Below are 23268 nucleotides of genomic sequence, written 5' to 3' on the forward strand. Positions count from 1 at the left end.
GCCTCTGTCGACCTGGAAACAGCATTCGATAGTGTCAAATGAGGCAAGGTGCTCGAAATTCCGAGAGAAATGTGGGTAAGCTATAGGGAAAGGTAGCTAATAAATTATGGTTGGTTCAAATGGTACAAATGGCTCTGAGTACTATGGGACTTAACTTCTGAGGTCATCAGTCCCGTAGAACTTAGAACTACTTAAACCTAACTAACCTAAGGACATCACACACATCCATGTCAGAGGCAGGATTTGAACCTGCGACCGTAGCGGTCGTGCGGTTCCAGACTGTAGCTCCTAGAACCCCTCGGCCACCACGGCCGGCAATGATGGTTGAAACTTTAACAGTGGCAACTTTATTTACAGTTCGTACAAAATAGATACGTGTTTCAAAGTTTTACTGACCTTCAAAGTAGTCACCAGCATTGTGTATAGCCCGTTGCCAGTGATGTGGAAGTCGTATGACACTCTTAGCAGTTTGTGTTGACTGTTCATTTTTCGAACACAGCCTACGACCAGCATAGAGACCGAAGTGATAGCACTTTCTGCAGTACCTGACCATCATTTTGCAGGACAATGCTCAAGCACGTACAGTGCAAGCTGTTTCTGATTTGAAACTTCCTGGCAGATTAAAACTGTGTGCCCGACCGAGACTCGAACTCGGGACCGTTGCCTTTCGCGCGCAAGTGCTCTACCATCTGAGCTACCGAAGCACGACTCACGTCCGGTACTCACAGCTTTACTTCTGCCAGTATCTCGTCCCGAGTTCGAGTCTCGGTCGGGCACACAGTTTTAATCTGCCAGGAAGTTTCATACCAGCGCACACTCCGCTGCAGAGTGAAAATCTCATTCTGTTACTGATTTGTTTGACTGATGGGACTGCTAAGTACAATACCACCTGCTGCACTGCCCTGACTCAAGCCCTCATGAGCTCAACTGCATTTCTGAACCAAGGAAACACTTCACGGCATTCGCTTCAGAACTGCTACAAATTCGTCAGGCAGTAGACCGCGGCTCTCGAACTGTCAACACAACTGGCACTGCTAAGAGTATGCTACGACTTCCACATCGCTGAAAACGGGTAATACACAATGCTAGTTGACTACTTTGAAGGTCAGCAAAACTTTGAAACACGTATCTATTTTGTACGAGCTGTAAATAAATAGTTGCCAGTATTAAAGTTCCAACCCTCGTACAACGCGAGCAAGAACAGAGACGGAAAAATAAGACTACAAGACGAAGAACGAAGTGCTCGGATTAGAAAGGTTGTAAGACGGCGATGTAGTCTTTCGCCTCTACTGTTCAATCTGCACATCGAAGAAACAATGACGGAAATAAAAGCAACGATAAAAAGTTAGATTAAAATTCACGGGGAAAGGATATCAGTCGTTAGATTCGTTGATGACATTGCTATCTTCAATGAAAGTGAAGAACAGTTACAGGATATGTTGAAAGGGATAAAAATCTAATGAGTAGAGATTATGGATTGAGAGTAAATAAAAGAAAAACAGAAATTAATTAGAAGCAGCAGAAATGACTACAACAAGAAAGTTTACATCAGAATTGGGGTTAACGAAATAGGCGAAGTGAAGGATTCTGATAGATATGTAGTGTTGTGTCCTACTCAAGCGCTGTGTGCTTCTTTAGTGGATACAGGAGTGAGAAGATGTTTATGAACAGAGGATTTGAATCCACGTCTATATCTACTTAGATGCTCTACAAATCACATTTAAGTGTCTGGCAGAGGATTCATAGAACCACCTTCACAATTCTCTATTATATCTCTATTATATCTTTCTATCTCGTACAGCTCGCGGAAAAAATGAACACCTGTATCTTTCCCTACGAGCTGTGGTTTCCGCTACTTCATCGTGGTGATCGGTCCACCCTATATAGATCGGGGTCAACTAAATATTTTTGCATTCGGAGGAGGAAGTTGGTGATTGCAATTTCGTTAGAAGATTCCGTCGCAACGAAAAACGCCTTTCTTTGAATGATGTCCAGCCCAAGTCCTGTATCATTTCTGTGACACTCTCTCCCACATTTCGCGATAATACAAAACGTGCTGCCTTTCTTTGAACGTTTCGATGTACTCCGCCAGTCCTATCTGGTAAGGATCCCACACCGCGCAGCAGTATTCTAAAAGCGGACGGACAGGCGTAGTGTAGGCAGTCTCCTTAGTAGGTCTGTTACATTTTCTAAGTGTCCTGCCAATAAAACGCAGTCTTTAGTTAGCCTTCCCCACAACATTTTCTGTGTGTTGCTTCCAATTTGAGTTGTTCGTAATTGTAATACCTAGGTATTCAGTTGAATTAACGGCGTTTGGATTAGACTGATTTATCATGTAACCGAGGTTTAACGAGTTCCTTTTAGCACTGACGTGGATGACCTCACACTTTTCGTTATTTAGGGTGAACTGTCAGTTTTCGCACCATTCAGGTATCTTTTCTAAATCGTTTTGCAGTTTGTTTTGATCTTCTGGTGACTTTATTAGTCAATAAACCTAGCATCATTTGCAAACAACCGACGACGGCTGCTCAGATTGTCTCCCAAATCCTTTGTATAGATAAGGAACAGCAAAGGGCCTATAACACTACCTTGGGGAACGCCAGAAATCACTTCTGTTTTACTCTACGACTTTCCATCAGTTACTACGAACTGTGACCTCTCTGACAGGAAATGACGAATCCAGTCACATAACTGAGACGATATTCAATAAGCACGCAATTTAACTAGGAGCCGCTTGTGTGGAACCGTGTCAAAAGCCTTCCGGAAATCCAGACTAACGGAATCGATCTGAAATCCCCGTCAATAGCACTCAACACTTCACGTGAATAAAGAGCTAGTTGTGTTTCACAGAAACGATGTTTTCTAAGCCCATGTTGACTGTGTGTCAATAGAGCGTTTTGTTCGAGGTAATTCATAATGTTCGAACAAAATATATGTTCCAAAATTTATGTGGTTTAAATCTCTCAATTGCTGCCGACACTATTTCTCTGACTTAAGTCAGTCTATTCTACACATAATGTCAAATAGTAAAAACAATACATAACTTCGTTGCTGCATTTTCAGCAATAGTTACTTTCAGTAACATTGAATGCTGAAACATCTACAGATATAAAAGATTTATAAATCTGTCTCTCATCAATACAGTGTCTATTCATATGATGTTAAGTCCTGACCACTTTGAAAGTCTGCAAGTATTATTCAGTAGGTTAACACACCAAATAAACTCAGTCCATGAATGGAGCTCCGGAGAGGGGATGCTTCTATCTTACCAGCAGCGGCCTAACCGTTCGTGGCGGTGCTTTCCTGCCACGGTGGCGGCTGTAGGAAGAGCGACGGCGTAACTGGCCGCACGCGTGTTTGAAGGAGCGGTCGATCAGATAGATGCCGATACCACAGGTAGCAAAAACAACCCGCGAGGGACGGAGGAAGGAGGACATAAAATGCGGACCAGCCCTTGCAAAAAGAGCGTTCCTGGCCAAGAGATATCTACTAGTGTCAAACATAGTTCTTAATTTGAGGAATAAATTTCTGAGAATGTATGTTTGGCGCACAGCGTTGCGTGACAGTGAAACACGGGCTGTGCGAAAATCATAGCGCAAGTGAATCGGAACATTTGAGATGTGGTGCTACAGACCAGTGCTGAAAATTAGGTGGACTGATAAGGGTAAGGAATGAGGAGATTCTCCGCAGAATCCACGAGGAAAGGAATATATGGAAAACAGTGACAAGAAGAAGGGACAGGATGACGGGACATCCGTTAAGACTTCCTAGGTATTAGAGAGCTGCAGAGGATAAAAGTTGTAGAGGAAGGTTTAAATACATCCAGCATATAATTGAGATCGTGGGCTGATATTCTGAAATAAAAAGGATGGCACAGGAGAGAAAAAGGCCTCAAACAAGTCAGAAGAATAATGACCGAAAAATGAAGTAACGTCAATGAAAACGTGTCGGAAGAGTCGCGTTTCTTGTTACACTCGGTCGACAGTGGTTTCTGGATACGCCGTCATCCAGCGAACGGCTGTTCGAGACGCGCAGCGCGCAACAGACCGCACCCAGTGTGGGCACCATTATGCTTTGAGGGGTAGTAACCCCGTGGTAGTAATCCAAAGCACCACGATAGCTGAGGACAATGTGAACTTCGTTACCGACCACCGGAATTCCTTCATGTTCGGTGTCATCCCCGGCAGCGATGGCATCATTCTAACTGTAACGCGACATCATCCTAAGGCATTAATTTTCCTCAACAGTAGTTGTAGGTACCAGCGTTATTATTCAAATTTTAGACAGGTCAGTCTTATGTCAGCTGCTTTGCTGAAAACTTTCATATACTTTAATACACAATACGCTATATTTCAAGCTACAATTTATGAAAAAGGAGTTACTTCCTTTTCGATGTTACAATCGATAAGTATTAGCTCTGAATGTACATTTTAATTTCTTTGTTTGACAAACATTTGAAATTACGAATTATTTGGCACATTTAAAATTTCTATTGTTAATTACGCAATCTAGTGCTGTTTACTATGTTTATTTCTGGAGTCATTCATGAAATAATGATCGAAACTAATAGAAATTCATTTCTCAAGAAAAATTGTACACCTTTTAATACTGAGTGAGATACTAGTAAGCATGCCTTTGTATTTTGGGTGAACAATGTAATTTCGACTCTCTTAATGAGAAAATTCAAAAGACTGTATGATATACTAAAATCTGACAAAATACAGCAACGTAACAACAAAACTTGTGCAACAACAATTTTCAAATTTATTTAGATCAATTCGACAATGAGGACCTAAAATGTGAGAGTGAGAATTTCAGCTTGAAGAATAAGACTCCTAGACAAGAAGAAGTGGAGCTAACCCTACACGAAAAGCTAAGTAAACTGGAAAGTTTTATTGTAATCTTTGCTCTTCACAAATTCTTCATAAAAGACTTTGCTTATTGTGGACAATAACTGGAATTAGGAAAGAGGGGGGAGATTAGAAGCTGGATGACTGTTCTCATCAAAGGCCCGATTCGTGCGTCAGTTGTTTGAGGCGAATGGCAGTAAACTCATGTTCGTGTCTTTGAAAGTGAATTAGCCTCATTTTAATCCGACGGAAGCATCTGGGAATTGCATAAACTACGCGTAAACATCTGGTGCCACTTACTCCCCAAAAATCTACGATGGGCTTGTCGTAACAATGGCACGCAGAATCCCTGTTGTATTGAGTTCCGAAGGTGGTCATAAAGTTTCAGCTCATCAGTATATATCGTGCTAATATCATTGTTACACATTGTTATGCACCTTCGGACACACTAAACAGTGCACTGCGTCACAGTAAGCAGTAGCTCTTTGTCATGTTCTATTGAACGAAGTGCAGATTCTGCGATGATCAGCAATGCTGGACAGAGATACCTGATGGGAACTTTAAATCTTTTATTAAAAGGCTTAAACGCCAGCAGCTATACTGGGCTGGAAAAACGCATCTAGGCACAGATTATGTTTTGTGGAATTAATTTGCAATAATTTAACAAAACAACAGTGTTATAAGAATAATCATTGATAAATGCAGTGAACAGATGCGGCAGCGTGAAGTTTGACGCTCTGCGGATTAACTTCGGTCTGTAGTCACTACAAAATGTGCCGCGGGGAGGGGGTTGGATGTATTAACGTTTATTAAAAAAATGGAGTCCGTCTGATTAAGTTTATTTCGGTAGGGTACGAAATTTATTTATAATTTTGCAAAATGTGGCCAATTCACACGGTTAAAGCAAATTGCCAACGATGTTACATTCTCGTTATTATTTAATCGACAACAGCACATGACACCGCAAAATTGTTATTGTTATTATTGTCGTTCTGGTATTCAGTTCAAAGACTGGGTGTATGGAGCTGTGCACGTTTATCTAATCTGTACAAGGCTCTTCATCTTCAAATATCTACTACCACCTCCAACCATTTTGACCCCGTTATCGTTTTCATCCCCATGTCTGTTTCTATAATTTTTACGTCGAACACTTCCCTGTTACTTGATGCATCAGGATGTGTCCCGTCAGGGGATCACTTCTTTTAGTAGAGTTGTCTCTTAAATTTCCTTTTTTTTTGCGTTACAATTCAGTTCCTCCTCATATTTTATTTCATCTTATTTTGAGTGACGGAGAAAGTATCTGATGTTCATTTAATCAATCGGTATCTGTATAACTTTCAATATACACTGTAGGGCAGAAAAACGACGGACCACGAAGGAATTAACGGAATGGAGTGGAACTCAGTAGATGTGATGAACATATACGACAAACAAATGAATACAGTTGCAGAACAATTGGACGATGTATTCAGGACAAAGAGTTTCACAATGGACCGAGTCAGTTTCGCTTTGGTCCGCTCCAGGTCCTTATGCAAGCAGTTAGTCGGCTTGGCACTGACTGACAGAGCTGTTTGATGCGCTTGCTGGGAATATCTTGTGGAATTCTGGCCAAATGGCGCGTTAGGTCGTCAAAATTCCGACCTGGTTGTAGAGCCCCGCCCATAATGCTCCAAACTTTTTCAACTAGGGAGGTATCCGGGCGACCTTTCTCGCCAAGGTAGGGTTTGATAAGCACGAAGAGAGGCAATATAAACTCTTGCCGTTTGTGGGCCGGCATTATCTAACTAAAATGTAAGCCCAGGATGGGTTGGCATGAAAGGCCAACAAAACGGGACGTAGAATGTTGTTGACGTGTCACTGTGCTGTTAAGAGTGCTACACATGACCAACGGGATCCTGCTACGAAACGAAATGGCTTCCCAGAACATCAGTCGGGGTTGTCGGGTGGTATGGCAGGCAACAGTCATCTTGGTATCCCACCTCCGTCTGAGGTGTCTCCAATCATGTCTTCGGCCTGGAATCTCATTGGCTGGAGTAGAACTGTCTTTGCTGATGAGTCTCGCCTTGCATTGAGCCCCTCACAGCAGTGGGCTACATCCCTGGCTGTCGCCCATCTTACGGCCTGACAACCAAGAGTGATGGTTTGGGATGCCATCTCTTTTCGTAGCAGAAATCCTTTGATTGTCATCCACTGCACCCTTACAGCACAGCGATACGTCGAGGGTATTCCATGCCCCGTTTCGTTGCACTTCATGACAAGCCATCCTGTGCTTACATCCCGGCAAGATGGCGCCCGACCGCACACGGCGAGAGCTCCCACTGGCTATCTTCGTGCCTGCCAAATCATACCTTGTCCAGTAAGTTCGCCGGATCTGTCCCCCAGTTGAGAACGTTTGGAGCATTCTAGCTCCCTCCAACCACCTCGGGATTTTGAAGATCTAACAGGCCAATTGGACAGAATTTGGCACGATATCTCTCAGGACGACATCCAACGAAGCTATCAATCAGTGCCAAGTAGAGTAACTCCTTGCGTAAGAGCGAGAGGTCGATTACACATGACTGACTTGCTCAATCTGTGAAGCTCTTTCTCTTCCAAAAATCATGCAATCTTTCTGGACTTGTAATCATCTACTTCTACATCCATACTATGCAAGACACCTGACGGTGTGTGGCGGAGGGTACCTTGAGTACCTCTATCGGTTCTCCCTTCTATTCCAGTCTCGTTATGTTCGCGGAAAGAAAGACTGTCGGTATGCCTCTGTGTGGGCTCTAATCTCTCTGATTTTATCCTTATGGTCTCTTCGAGAGATACACGTAGGAGGGTGCAATACTGTATACTGCTTGACTCCTCGGTGAAGGTGTGTTCTCGAAACTTCAACAAAAGCTTGTACCGAGCTACTGAGCGTCTCTCCTGCAGAGTCTTCCACTGGAGTTTATCATCTGCGTAAGGCTTTCGCGATTGCTAAATGATCCTGTAACGAAGCGCGCTGCTCTCCGTTGGATCTTCTCTATCTGTCCTATCAACCCTATCCGGTACGGATCCCACACCGGTGAGCAGTATTCAAGCAGTGGGCGTACAAGTGTACTGTAACCTGCTTCCTTTGTTTCGGACTGCATTTCCTTAGGATTCTACCAATGAATCTCAGTCTGGCATCTGCTTTAGCGACGATTAATTTTGTATAGTCATTCCATTTTAAATCACTCCTAATGCCTACCCCCAGATAATTTATGGAGTTAACTGCTTCCAGTTGCTTACCTGCTATATTGTAGCTGAATGATAAAGGATCTTTCTTTCTATGTATTCGAAGCACATTACACTTGTCTACACTGAGATTCAATTGCCATTTCCTGCGTCAGTTCGTTGCAGATCCTCCTACATATCAGTACAATTTTCCATTGTTACAACCTCTCGATATACTACAGCATCATCCGCAAAAAGCCTCAGTGAACTTCCGATGCTATCCACAAGGTCATTTATGTATATTGTGAATAGCAACGGTCCTATGACACTCCCCTGCGGCACACCTCAAATCACTCTTACTTCGGAAGACTTCTCTCCGTTGAGAATGACATGCTGCGTCCATTTGTTTACCTGTGCATTTACATCACATGTACCGATTTACGTTCCATTCGAATAATTGCTTCGTGATGCGTCTATTGGTCTTCAATTGTATTTACGTACAGATCTGAAGTGAATGTTATATGGATTTATTTATTTCATGTTTTATATAGTTTATGTTATGTCGACGGTACGGAAAGTGCTTTGTTGCCATAAGTGAAAGTTAATTTTTTTAAACTTTACGGCAGAAGTGACAACTGAGAAGCGTATGCTGATGTGTAAATGTGGACAGAAGTAACATCTCAGTTTAATAGTGCAGAGGTAAGCGGTATTCTGCAGAGAAGTTGTTTTTCTTCGTGGTAACGAAAGGACGGTGACATGTGGAAAGGAGAAGCGAATTATTATGTACGGTCAGTTGAACAGAGGAGAGTCAAGTGACAAGATGGGCATGACAGATTATTACGGGTGAAAGGAGTGGTATTTTGTGGAAAGTAGGTTTTTTTGTGGTAATAGTTGGACACTGTAATGCGGTAAGGACAGTGAAAGTACTGAGACAGTGGAAGAGATTGGCAGAAAATTATCACAAAGGCACTGTTGCAATGACTTACAAAATCGTAAACAAAAAATGTCGGGTCTTGAGATTCTCAAAAGAGGATGACTGGAGAGGTAAGTAGCAAGAGAGAAGTTGCAAACTCTGACGATTTAACCAGATGACCTACGCAGAATACAGGGTTAACGCTGTAAGTGGTAAAGCCGAAAACGAATGGGTCGGCTTTACGCTCCTCCTTTCTCCGAATCTGTCTGTACTGGCTCGTAACTCGTGGAAATCAGTCGAAAAAGAGTACAACAGTCCAACAATGGAAAATCCAGGGTGGAATGTAACAACACCAGAGAAGGAAAGTGGTTACTCACGATATAGCGGAGATGCTGACTCGCGAAAAGCACAATAAAAAGATTCACACAATTAAACCTCTTGGCGATTAAGGCCTTTGTCAGCAGTAGACACACATACACGCACGCACACACACACATAAACGCAACTTGTACACTATTCTGCAGTCTCAGAGAGTACAACAGTGTTAGTAACTGTCAGAAAGTAAAACACGCAGTTAATTTTTGACTGTTGAAGTCACTTACTCACCTCGGGAAGCCGTCAGGTGGCAAAACGACGTTTAAAATGTTGTCTATCAACTTCGTTTTAAGGATGCGGTCTTTAATAGTTGTTGATGTCATAGAAGGCGAAGCGTTAATCTGTAACAGAAGAAACACAACAAACTTACGACTACTGTATATGTAAGGCAAGGCAGACTGCACATTGTCTTCAGTCATAAGACTGGTTTGATGCAGCTTTGCACCCTACTCCGTTCAGTGTAAGCCTGTTCAACTCTGCATACGTACCAGGAACTACATCCACTGGAATCTGCTAACAATAGTCAAGTGCTAGCCTCCCTCTCCCCTCCACAGTTTTCTTCGCTACCAAATTAACGATTTCTCTATGTCTCATGACGCATCCGGTCAAACGACTCGTTGTCTCTGTCAGTTGTGCTCTAAATTTCTTCACTTTCCTAGTTGACTGGTTGCCTTTTCAACAGTTACCCGAACTACTCGTTGAGTCTTCAGAGTTCTTCTATAATAGCGCATTTCAAAATCTTTTATCTCCTTCTCATCTGAACAGTTTACCCTCCTCATTTGCAGGTCAGGGTGGCCGAGAGGTTCTAGGCGCTACAGTCTGGAACCGCGCGACCGCTAAGGTCGCAGGTTCGAATCCTGCCTCGGGCACGAATGTGTGTCATGTCCTTAGGTTAGTTAGGTTTAAGTAGTTCTGAGTCCTAGGGGACTGATGACCTGAGAAGTTAAGTCCCATAGTGCTCAGAGCCTCCTCTTTTCACTCTCGTATAATGCTACAAACTAGGAAATTGCCTTCATAAAGATATCCTAACATTTTATTTTGTATTGGAGGTTAACAAATTCCTCTTTTTTACAAAACACTTCCTAAGACAAAAAAGAAAGAAAAAAGTGACGCACAGCGAAAGAGTTATGCAAACTGGTCACAAATTGATATTCATACAGATAGCGAAAGAAAATGCAAAACTGTTAACTTTGGCGACCGATGAATGAATCTATGACGTTGCATTGCAATTCACTAGGTACCTGGCATGGATAGCAAACAGAATACATGTCGATACCAGCGCGTAAGGTCTTGCGAATATCATTCCATGTACTCAATTGGACAGCAACTATGCTTGACGGACACGCTTATGAACGATGTACGCAGATGTCAGCATTTGAGAGAGGACGTGTAGCTGGGCTTGAAGAAGCCAGTTGGAGTAATCGGTGAAACCCTTGACATTTGAATAGGAGCCCCGTTTTGTTGGCCTTCATGGCAAACCATCCTGGGCTTAAATGTTAGCAAAATAATGTCCACTAGCACACGGCGAGAGTTTCAGCTGCTTGTCTTCTCACTTTCCTAACCTTATCTTCGCCAGCAAGTTCGATGGATCTGTGCCTATTTGAGAAGGTCTGGAGTAGTATTTTTTATTTATTTAATTCACACGTCTAGTTCCGTAGGACCAAATTGAGGAGCAAATCTCCAAGGTCATGGAACGTGTCAGTGCATGAAACTACAACGTAAAAGTAATAACAGATGAAATAAAACGTTTATGGACTCGCAAAAAGTCAAGCCATAAGTTTATGAAGAAGCAATCAAAAATATAATATAAGAATCAGCTTAATTTTTCAAGGAACTCCTCAACAGAATAGAAGGAATGACCCATGAGGAAACTCTTCCGTTTCGATTTGAAACAGCATGGCTTACTGCTAAGATTTTGAATTATTGTGGTAGCTTATTGAAAATGGATGCAGCAGTATACTGAATGAACATCTTTCTGCACAAGAGTTAAAGAAGTGCAATCCAAATGCCGATTGGATTTCTGTCGAGTATTTACTGAGTGAAAGTTGCTATTTTCTGGGAATAAGCTGACATTGTTAACACGAAACGACAGTAAAGAGTATATATATTTAGAGGGCAACGTCAAAATACCCATACTAGTGAACAGGGCCTACTTACCACATCGGGATTTTGACGATCTAAAGCCCCAATTAGACAGAATTTAGCGCCATATCCCTCAGGTGGACGTCCAACAATTCTGTCAACCAATACCAAGCCGAGTGACTGCTAGTACAATGACCAGAGGTGGATCAACGCCATTTTGATTTGCTCAGTTTGTGAAGCTCTTCCTCGTGAATGAATCATCCTCATTTACGGAAACTGAAATTATTTGTTTGCCTGTAGATGTAAATCATATCTTCCGATTTCCGTTCGATTCGGATAATTCCTTTGTGGTGCTTCGTCCTTTTTTTCTGTCTTTCTGTTGCTAGTGTATTTTCATGCTACTACATCTGTAGCGTACATCTTCTCTATTTCTAGCACAATGAGTTATTTTCGTCCCTAGACAGCAAAACTAGTCGAACAATGTTAGTATTTCATTTCCTAATCTAATTCGTTCAGCATTCCCTGGTTTCATTCGACTACAGTCCATCATTACCCTGGTTTCACTTTCGTTTATGTAATTTTCCGCCCTCTTTTGAAGACATTATCTATTACATTTATCTGCTGTTTCAATTCATTTAAAGTCTGCGTGATGGAAGTTACTAGGAATATGACTGCCTATGAGGGGAAGAAATCCATTGTGCACTTGGTGTACGTACTGGGTGGAGTCAGTGCGGGAGTAGAACGTGTCCTTTCGGATGCCCTGAAGAGGTCATGGTAGCCAACTGCAGGTAGTGGCAACTGTAGCTAGTAACGACGTGTGTCGCTGTGGAACAGGAAAAAATGTTTTTGGTTTCCAGTGGATATACGTAGTCTGAAGACGGCCAGGCTTGCTTGCAAGATGAAGAGAGAGGTCACTATGTGTAGCATCTTCGACAGAACCGATTACGGACATTTGTTAAAGAGTTGGTCAAACCCGAGGCTCAGAAGGTTTTGCAACCATGAAGGCTGCAGGTTCCTACGCTTGCGCCATAAGATGGATAGGTCTTGGGATCCACTGAAAAGTTCAGGTGTCCATTACATACAGGAAGCAGGGATATGGGTAGCCGGGGCTGAGTGGAATGGACTGGGCAGTTTTTTTGGTTAGAATTTCTAGGAAAAGTGGACACAGAGCTTCGGTCTCAAAGAGTGCGTGTCAAACACAGAGCAAGGATAGCTCCAGGAACCATTGGTATTGTAGCTGAAAATTGTCGTGTCTGTGTTGAAAAAAAAAAAAAAAAAGCAGAGTTCTCAGAATGTCAAATCGTTATGCATACTGAAATCTAGCCGGAGCCGGAATAAGTTCAGCAGAGCCTTTTACTAAAGACCTAATGGTGTTCAGAAGCGATGGATTGCATTCAGCTGGTGGCCGTGTGTTCGTTAGTGATAGAAGTACTTTATCTCGTAGCGACGTTGAAGTGGATAATTGCTGTCAGCTAGTATGAATAGAGGTTACACTTAACAACCATAATAAAGAAATAACTTGGTCCTTTTACCGAGCTTCAATTCACGAAATACGGTTGCTGAAAGGCTCAAGGAATATATTTGTCTCATTTCGAAAAGATCATTTATACAATTATAGTTGGTAAGGGCCTTCAATTTGACCTCCCCTTATTGGCGAAAATACATGTTTAAAATCGGTGGTAGGCATCAAATTTCATCCGGAATGGCACTAAATGTTTCCTTCGAAAATTATGTTGAGCAATTAGTTCAGGAGCCAACTCGAAGTGTATATGTCTGCAATAACACGCATGATCTCTCAAAAACAAGTAATGCTGAGCAAATACCGAGCTCCCTGAGGTAAACGGTGATAAATGACCAAAGAGTTCAAGGGATATATTTGTCTCATTTCGAAAGGGCCATTTATACAAATATAGTTGGTGGTTGCTTCAATTTGACCTCCCCTTATTGGCGAAAATACATGTTTAAAATCGGTGGTAGGCATCAAATTTCATCCGGAAAGGCACTGAATGTTTCCTTCGAAAATTATGTTGAGCAGTTAGGGAGCTTGAATGCCGCAACATCTAAACTCACCAAAGAACAACGCAAAATATATCTATTTAAAAATAGATAAAAATTCAGTTGACGCCTTCCTATAAAACAGCCTCCATTCTTTCCAAACTAACTATGTAGCTTAGATCACATGTGACTTAAACTCAGCGGAACAGTAGTGGTGACAAATGAGGGATCTGTAACAAGGAAAATTAATAAGAGGCGGAAGGACTCTGTCGCGTAAGCTACGAAAGGAGCATTCCAGATGTCAAATAACGAAAAAATTATAAGATTGGCGTTGTTTTACTGAAGCCGAAAATTTAGTGTTGACTTTTAATGTTTCCCATAAGGAAACTGTAAAACACGCGAGCGGCAAGACAGAGTCAATACCTTCACTGGCCGATCAGCAACGGTAATGTTACCGAAAACAGGGCAACTAAAGTGGAGTTACTAAGCATGGTTTTCAGAAATACCTCCACCAAAGAAGAAGCAGTAAATATTCTAGAATTGAAAGCAGGAACAGCTGCCAACATGGGTAACTTAGCAATAGATAACCTCAGAGCAGCAAAGTAAACCTAATCAATGTAAATATTCCAGAATTCAAACCATGAACAGCCGCCAACATGAGTAACATAGTAGCAGATACCCTCAGAGTTGCAAGGTAACTTGAATCAATCAATAAAAGCAAATTTTCCTATCCAGACATGTTCCTTTTGGAGTATGATGACGTAATAACTCCATATTTAGCAGGACTTCATGAATAACCCCTCGCTCGACGAGTGACCCTTATTGTCGTAACTCAAAGTTGCAAAGATTACATGAATAAACAATTACGGACTCTGGAAAAAATATTGAGTGCGAACATAGTGAATTCAATCGTAGAAAACGACATGTTGACACCTATCAGTACGGATTCAGAAAACATCAATTTTGTGAAAAACAACAGCCTCTTTATTCACACTAAGTAATCAGTGCTCTAAGCTGGGGTTTCCAAACTGATTCAATATTTCTAGATTTCCAGAAGGATTTTGCAGGTTGACTCACAAACTGCTTCTAATTACACTGCATGTCATTGGAGTCCCATCGCAGCTCTGCAAGTGGATTCCTGACACTCTGTCACAAAGGTCACAGTTCGTAGTAATTATATGACAGTCACCGAGTATTACAGAAGCGATATCAGACGTTCCCCTGAATCTGATAGGTCCTCTGCTGTTCCTAATGCATATAACCGATTTAAGACAACATCTGAGCGGCGCTCTTAGATAGTTTGCAGGGTGATACCGTCTAGTAAAATCATCAGTGTATCAACACCAATTGCAAACTGACTTAGATATTATATGTGTATACACACGAGTGCTAAAAGGAATCCAATGAATTATGGTTGCACAATGAGCTGCACAAATCTAAAGGCTGTTAGTTCAACTAATTACCTTCTGATTGCAGTTACGAACGAGATGAACAGAAACCATCCAATAGAAAATGTTGTGGGGGAAGGCGAACTAAAGACTGCCTTTTGTTGGCGGATCTTTTTAAAGATGCAGCAAATCCGCTCAAAGAGACTGCCTACATTAATAGTAGAACAATCTTCATACCACCCCACACTCCAATGTTGCCAAAATTATTCAACATGGCGGATCCTAGATGACGGCGATAGATATGGCAACGTCGCAATAACGTCATGGTGGGAAGTTCAAACTTTGGTTTGAAAGCCGGTTGGTGTGGCTGAGTGGTTCTAGGCACTTCAGTCTGCAACCACACAACCGCTACAGTCGCAGGTTCGAATCCTGCCTCAGGCATGGATGTGTGTGATGTTCTTCAGTTAGTTAGGTTCAAATAGTTCTAAGTTCTAAGAGAGTGATGACCTCAGATGTTAAGTCCCATAGTGCTCAGAGCCATTTGAACCATTTATTTTGCCAGGAAAATAGGTCAATTGTACTACCTCCACTAACCTAACCACTTCCCCTCTAACCCTCTCCTACCCCCACAGAAAATGGCGGGAAGTTCTTATTCCAGGAGGACAAGGCAACACACCGCAGCTACCTCCACTAACCTAAGTAAATGGCGGTAGAAAAGGGTACTTGGGCTACCTCCACTAACCTAAGTCATCCAACCACCTCCTCTTCCTAGGAATTGGCGGGAAAAGAACTCAGCCTGTGCTGGATAGGATGGATGTAAGATTTTATTTTCCAGGCAATCTTTATTTAAACAATTAGGGGCAGTACCTCCATCCAGTGTGTTCACAACGAGGTCCGGAATCCAACTGACCTAATACACAGTAGTGCCACCACAGGGCACCATCGTCCCTGTTGTGACATAATCCAGGATGCCGGTCCAGGAGGGAAAATTGCGGGAAAAGGACTCAGCCTGTGCTCGGCTGGTGGATAGGTTGGACGTAAGTCGTTATTTTCAGGCTTTATTTAAACAATTTAAGGCAGTAGCTCCATCCAGTGTGTCCACCATGAGGTCCGGAGTCCAACAGGCTTAGTACACTGAGCCTGAGGTGGGCTGCTGGAGAGGGGAATGAGTGTACTTTATTTATTTTGGAACAGTTTATCTAGGGACGGATTTCACACACTTTATTTATTACACTGATACAAAACACGCGCTCTGATATGCTTGGGGGTCGCAATTTACAGCCTACAGACCTGCATACTACTCGTAAATCACCAAAATAATGCAGTAAAATGACGTACACACAAGCAAAAATTTCGTAAATTGTCGAAATAATGTATGTATAAAGCTCTGCAAACACGCCTGTTAATAGTAAAGTCTTGAAATAATGCATTTTACTGCCTACAAAACTGCAAACTAATCGTAAATCACCGAAATAATGAAGTTCACAGACGTGCATACACACTCACAAATTATAAACTCTCGACACAAAGCATACCATTTATTTAGGGACGGATTTCACCTATTTTATTTATTACACTAATACAAAACACTCACCCTGGCGTGCTTGATGTCGCAGTAAATAATCTACAGACCTGCAAACTACTTGTAAATCACCTAAATAATGCAATACACTGATGTGCAGAGACTCATACTACTCGTAAATTGTCAAAATAATGCTGCAAACATGCTTGCTATTCGTCAACTGTCGAAATCATGCATTCCAGTGCCTACAGACTTGTTCACAAAATAATGTGACAGACACGAAAACAACTCATAAATCACCGAAATAATGCATATATAACTCTCTGCCTACATGCTCACAACGCTTAAATAGCCGAATATAATGCGCTGCACAAACACTCAGTGCAAGTATAAAAACACTTTTCAACTATAGTCAACCACGATATATCAGCAAACTGGTCCCCTACAGAACTCTAACATGCACATGCTAGGTGGCATACTCATGCCAGTCCCATCCGCAAGACGAATCTGGGCATGCGTGTATACCATTGCTGGGACGATACCCCTTTACCTATTGATCCTGATGTCGCAGGCCGTGCTATAGCAATCTGTTCCAGAATAACATAGACTGCGCTCCCCCCCGCGATCCTAACGGGACATGGTAGCTGCGTCTAGCCATGAACACGTGCTTACCTGCCCAGTGTGGTTGACGCATTGCTGTGAAGTGGATGCAAGGCGACTGACCATCTAAATGGTTCTCAATGTTATACCGATGTCACTTGGCTATGTAAAATAAGAGCCAAGTTGACTTCTCGGATATTGTAAAGTGCTGCAGAAGATAGCATGTAGGACTGATAGACATGAATGGGCCCTGAGGGACATAGATGTGCTTCAGACTGTCCATCTGTACGTAGTTTGGGGATGCACCACATTACAGTAACAAAATCCTCGTCCTTCTCCCAGTTCCCTTACTGGCTTCTATACTATCTAGTGCTGTACAAGCAGGCGTCATTTCACGCTGACCTAACACGTCGTGCACCATTGGCAGAGTTACGACATCTTTTCCCATTTCCACCGAATGGTCAAATCGTGGTCCTGTCGCACCAACTCAGGTCACTCTATTTATACGCATGTTGCAGAAAGTAGTAGATTTGGCTCTCTCCGACTTACGCTCAGTTCCAACTTAAATTCGAACGGTCTCATGCACTAAGCTGCAGAAATGACAGCAGTTGCAAGATGCATAGGGACTACCTAAAACCATGTTGGAATTTTATTGTAGCAGACTGGCTGTAATCGTTAAAGGACTTCTCCATCGAATTCAACAGATGTATGTGGTTGAATGGAAAGACTTTATTCCAGATCATAGACATCATTTCTAGCAGATAGCGATACTGTAGAGATCTGAGAAGCCTGTGTACATTTCTTATGACCTCAGTCACCATGCCATCTACTGTTTGTGATCCTTCTCAATCAACCATCAACCATAATCCAGTGGATATATAGTGGAACTACTGACGTGGTATTGATACAGAATACATTACAAATACTGGAGAAATATCAAGGGGCTACATGAGGGATCCGCAAGCAGCACTTTCATACCACGTTCCTTAGCCGAATCACTTTCAAAATTCAACAATTTTACCACGAGGTTGCATTGTGCCCTATGTGTAATTGCACTGCTGGTCTGATAGTATACAGTGCTACGATCACTGTCTATATTCAGTGTCACTGTGTTGGTCTGGAAAAACACAATTCATTCAGAGGTAACGCCATACCTCGATTTATAAATCCAGGAGAGCTTTTAACACGAATCCTTGTGTGTGTCTGTAGAACCAGGACCTGTTGTGATACTAATATTGCCGTGCCTTTTAACATCTGTTTGTAAGACGATTACGTCTATGTTTCTAAGGCACAGTATTACATCTCGCAAGAACGACTTGTGAGGCATGTTCACCCATTGTTGACTTTCGGTTGCTATTATTTCGTTAGTTTTAGGGGTTGTGTGAGAGGTTCACCTTGAGCATCAAGCTTATAAAGTATCTACAAACAGTGTTCTGATAATTGCAAAGGAAATGGCTATGTCCAGTCATAAGAGGGTATGCATTTGAGGTGGGATACTGTGATAGCAAAGAGAAGAGTATGTCAAGTCATAAGAATTGTACAGATACTTCTGTTTGCAGAGCCCCACCCTTGAGCAGGGTGTATCTCCGATAGTTCACTCATTGTCAGGTGTCATTCAACTGAGACCGTGATTGTAATATTTAACTGCAAGTACTATGATTAAATATATATGTGACCAATTACCTAGAATGATTTTCTGACTGGGTGTGTGTGCCGCACAGCGCCGGTGGCCTGTGGAGGGTATGATTCACGTTTCTGGCTAATGGAGGAGCTGTCCAAATGGAGAGACCTGTTGAGATGCAGGAATGTAGCTGACTTAACCGTGCTGTCCTCTAGACGGCCGAATAGCGAACTAATATTTAGTATCTGTTGGACAGCTTTCGTGATCGTGTGGAAATTTGAGAAGAGTCGATATTGGGGTGTGGCTGCATATTTCACACCTTTATTCAGTTGAGAGAACATCAACTGTGCTTCGTGAGTCTACCAGGTGAAAGACGGGTGGAAGAGACATTTACTGGTTCTCTAGACATGAGAAACACGTTAGTTGACTTTGTAAATTATAGCTATGATTTGGAATCTGTTACATCACTGACAGCAGTTTCCTCAACTGTTTTCTACTTTTCACATAAAGGTCTAAGCAGACCTAGTTACCTAGTTTCTAGTTACTCAGTGGTTTACAGCATGCTCCACCTTGTTAAAGGTTCAGGTTTCTAGAGTAAAAATGTCCAGTCTATATATTCAAAACTATGTTGCATGAGTGATGCTGCTATGCAAGCGATATTGCTATTCTGGCAAATCATGCGAAATTGCATATGTTCTTGTAATCCCAGAGTCTGGGGATGGGTGTAGAAAAGCAAGCAAGCAAGCAGGTTGGGGCTGGAAGCAGTACCGAGGGGAACCGAATACGAATTTGTAGAACAGTTCTGAGAGTGACTTTAGTCTGCCGAGGGCGCTCTGGTCACGCACTGGGATTGTATGACCGCCTGACCTCGCAGGAAATATCTCATGCAACGAGGAGTATACCTACGGCGCATGTGCTTACCCCATCCGTCTTTGTGGTATACTCATATGTACGAGTGTCTGGTGAGCGTTAGCTATACCGATTATGGAAAAGGGGCGTTTTTGTATGGCACAGGATACGAATTGTATGTTTATTACATTGACTTGGTAAGTGGTGAAATATTGCTGGTTTGGAGATCAGTTTCATGCTCCTGTCTTCAGTGGCAGAACAGAGTAATTGAGTAAGAGTCTTTCCGTATCTGACAATCTGTAGGCCAATTTGCTGGGTTTAGTTGTCAGCCCAATATGGCGATTTGTACCAAATAGATTTTGCCATTTAACATCTCATCTGCAGAAAAAAAAGGCGGACAGTGTTTCCACTATGGCAGCTTTAGTATTTCGCAGGTAAATTCACTAAGAGTCAATCAGAATGCTCCATTCATTCACAAGATATCCTTTGTACTGGGAACATAGGAGCCTCTACATAGCAGTGAGAACGTTTGTGTTTCAGATACGCTCATTGAAAGTGGAAAGTGTAACACGTGATGGACAGGGTGTTATGTTAGGACCAATCAGGATGAATGTATTCGGCGATATTCTGCGCTATTTTTCGTATACAGGTTCTGTTAGGAGAAGAATTCCATGCAGACAAGCTGAGACATCATGAAAGCTTTTACAAAAACGATCGTTAACTATTTCTGGAGCACTTTACAATTTCCGAGTGCTCGACTCAACTCATATTTTACATAGCAATGTGACATCGGTATAACATTGAGAACCTTTTAGATGGTGAGCCGCTACACGCGCATTTCGCAGCGATTCGTCAGCCACTCTGGGCAGGTAACCACACATTCACGGCATCCCGCATGTCCCGTTAGGATCGATAGGAGGAAAACAGTCTACGTTATTCTGGAACAGATTTGTATAGCAAGACCTGTGACGTCAGTATCCATAGGTAGAGGGGTATTGTGCCACCAATGGTAAATACGCATGCCTGGAGGCGTCTTGCATATGGGACAAGCGTGAGCGCGCCACCCAGCATGCATACTATGAGGTTCTGTAGGAGACCAATTTGCTGATACATCGTGGTTGACTATAGTTTGAAAGCGATTTATTATTTAGGTGATTTACTTGTAGTTGGCAGGTCTGTAGACTAATTACGGCAACCTCAAGCAAGCTAGGGCGAGTGTTTTCTATTAGTGTAATAAATAAAATAGGTGAAATGCGTCCCTAAATAAATTGTATGCATTATTTCGAGAGTTTATAATTGATGAGCGTGAGTGCACATCAGTGAACTGCATTATTTCGCTGATTTACGAGTAATTTGTTGGTCTGTAGGCTGTGAATTGCGACCCCAAGCATCTCAGAGCATATGTTTTGTATCAGTTTAATAAATAAACTATGGGAAATCCGTCCATACATAAATTGTTCCCAAATAAATAAAGTACACTCCTTCTCCTTCCAACAGCCCAGCACAGGCTGAGTCATTTTCCCGCAATTTTCCCGCAGACCACCATAGGATGAAAAGTCACTCTAGTGTCATGCAAGGTACAACAGTGCCTTCAGGTGGCAGTACTGTGTACTAGGTCAGTTGGACTCTGGACTTTATGGTGGACACACTATATGGAGCTACTGTCTCAAATTGTTTAAATAAAGACTGAATATAAAGACTTACATCCAATGTATCCAGGAGCCCAGCGCAATCTGAGAACTTTTCCCGCCATTTTTCCTCCGCAGTCCACCATCTTGGATTACGTCACAGGAGGTATGACAGTGCTCTCTGGTGGCAGTCCTGTGCACGAAATCGGTTGGACTTCGGACCTTGTGGTGAACACACTGGTTGGAGTTACTGCCTCTAATGGTTTAAATAAAGACTGCCTGCAAAACATAGGCTTCTACCCATCTTATACATCTACCCGTGGTCTAGGGGGAGTGCGGCTCTCGCAGCCGAGCGAAGCAGACGTGCGGTGTGTGCTCTCCGCTGTCAGAGAGAGCCCGCGCGCCTTGTTTACTTTCTTCGGCCGACACTAACGTGACGCCGTAGCGCTACAAGACCATGGCAAACCAATACAGAAGATCAACCTTGAAATTCACATTTCGGAACGACTTTACCCGACCAAAGGCGCTCGAAGTCGAACGCTTTTTAAAAGAGGAAACCAAGATCCCGGCTGCCGACATTGTCGGCATTCATTTTTCGATCGTCAGTAGCACGGTCTACGTAAAGCTCATAAACGAAACTACATGCGACAAGGTGCTTCGTGAGATGAAACAAGAACTCCGCTTCTGCCACGCAGATGGCAATGTTGGCAACGTCGAGGTTGGCCATGCCGCAATGGGACTGCGGACTATCCGCATATTCGAACTTCCATTTGAACTCCCGGCGGCAGAAGTTGTAGCGGCGCTCCGCCCCTACGGCACGGTACACGAACACGTGGCTGAAAAATGGACCCAGTTTAAGACGTATCCCGTACTCAATGGAGTACGCCAAGTGCGCATAGATCTCCAACGACACGTGCCATCCTATCTACAGATAGGAGGATGCCGGGCCATAGTTATTTATGACGGCCAGCCGAAGACGTGTTCCGGATGCGGCAAAGAAGGACACCTTCGTTCCGAGTGCCTCCAGCGTCGGATCACACAACTCCCACCGAAGGACGTTGCACCACCAGCGGCGAAGACTGTTCTACCCGTGACTTACGCGGCGGCGCTCACGACGTTCTCCACGCAACAGACACGACCGACCGCTTCAGCGGTACAAGAATCACTTTCCACGGACAAAAACCAGGATGATCCGCCGACCTGGCCAGTGGTGGAAAATAGTACTACGACTCTGGAGCTACCGAACGCGACAGACATTGACGCCGGCAAGATGGCAATTGATTCCCTTATTGTACCGACCGAAGCGTTTGTTCCGGTGGAGCGTGAGTCAGTGCCGTCTTCTGACAATGAAGGCCATGTACGGAAACAGCGATCACCGAAACGCCGAAAGCGCCGTCGTCGGACCGTGTCGGAACACAGCGGTTCGCATTCGGCCGGGGAAGAACAACTGACCCCTCAAGAAGCCAGCCGCGAAGCTGGGGCTGTTTCCACTGACTCCAACCTTGCAGAACAGACAGAAAAACATGCAGCTTTCGAACATCAGCCCATTGACAGAAACAGTGAGCAGCGGGAAGGTACCGGTGCAGGCAGCGAAGTCGCCCGGTCCCTTACTACCAAACATTCCGAGGCTATGGAACACGAACAGACATCCGCGCCCGCTTCGTGGGCCGAGGACGTCGAGACACAAGATCCCGACCCGCGGCCAACTGAGGCGCCGCCGGATCATGCAGCATAAACAGCACAGGAAGGACCGCGTTTGGCGGGGGGTGACATTACTTCCGATGTTCGCTTCTCTCAAACTTCAACATGGATAACCTCGCCCAAACAACGCGTTGCCAGGCTTACCGCCTGGCGACAATGAATATCAACATGATCAGTTCTCCTGTCAAGATCCAACTTTTGAAAGAAACCATACGAGCCATGGGAGTTGACTTTGCTTTCCTACAAGAAGTGAAAACGACTGCACTCCCGCACTTTTACGGTTACGCCACACATGTGACGCCCGGTAGCCCTGCAGACACCGGAGTGGCGATATTAGTGCGTGAAGGTATTGAAGTTACCGACGTCACGTTTCTTCCCTCCGCGCGAGGAATAGCATTTACGGCACTCAACACCCGTTTCATTAATGTTTACGCGCCGTCGGGTACCACAAGACGTCACGACCGCGCCAGATTCTACTCCACAGATGTCGCTCCCCTTTTCCTTGGACGATACGACCACAGCGTCTTCGCCGGCGATTTTAATTGCGTACTTCATCCCAAGGAC

The 23268-nt window shown here is 43.3% G+C and overlaps 1 protein-coding gene across 1 annotated transcript in view; it reads right to left on the minus strand.

Moving 5' to 3' along the window:
• LOC126482231 (polyglutamylase complex subunit TTLL1-like) overlaps nt 1-23268 on the minus strand; it is an 87813-nt gene that overhangs the window by 1270 nt on the left and 63275 nt on the right. Inside the window, exon 7 of the mRNA XM_050106210.1 lies at nt 9550-9659. Within this exon, the coding sequence (XP_049962167.1) occupies nt 9550-9659 (110 nt within the window). The remainder of the gene's footprint in view (nt 1-9549; nt 9660-23268) is intronic.

Source organism: Schistocerca serialis, chromosome 5 (assembly GCF_023864345.2).
Source record: "Schistocerca serialis cubense isolate TAMUIC-IGC-003099 chromosome 5, iqSchSeri2.2, whole genome shotgun sequence".
Taxonomy (NCBI): domain Eukaryota; kingdom Metazoa; phylum Arthropoda; class Insecta; order Orthoptera; family Acrididae; genus Schistocerca; species Schistocerca serialis.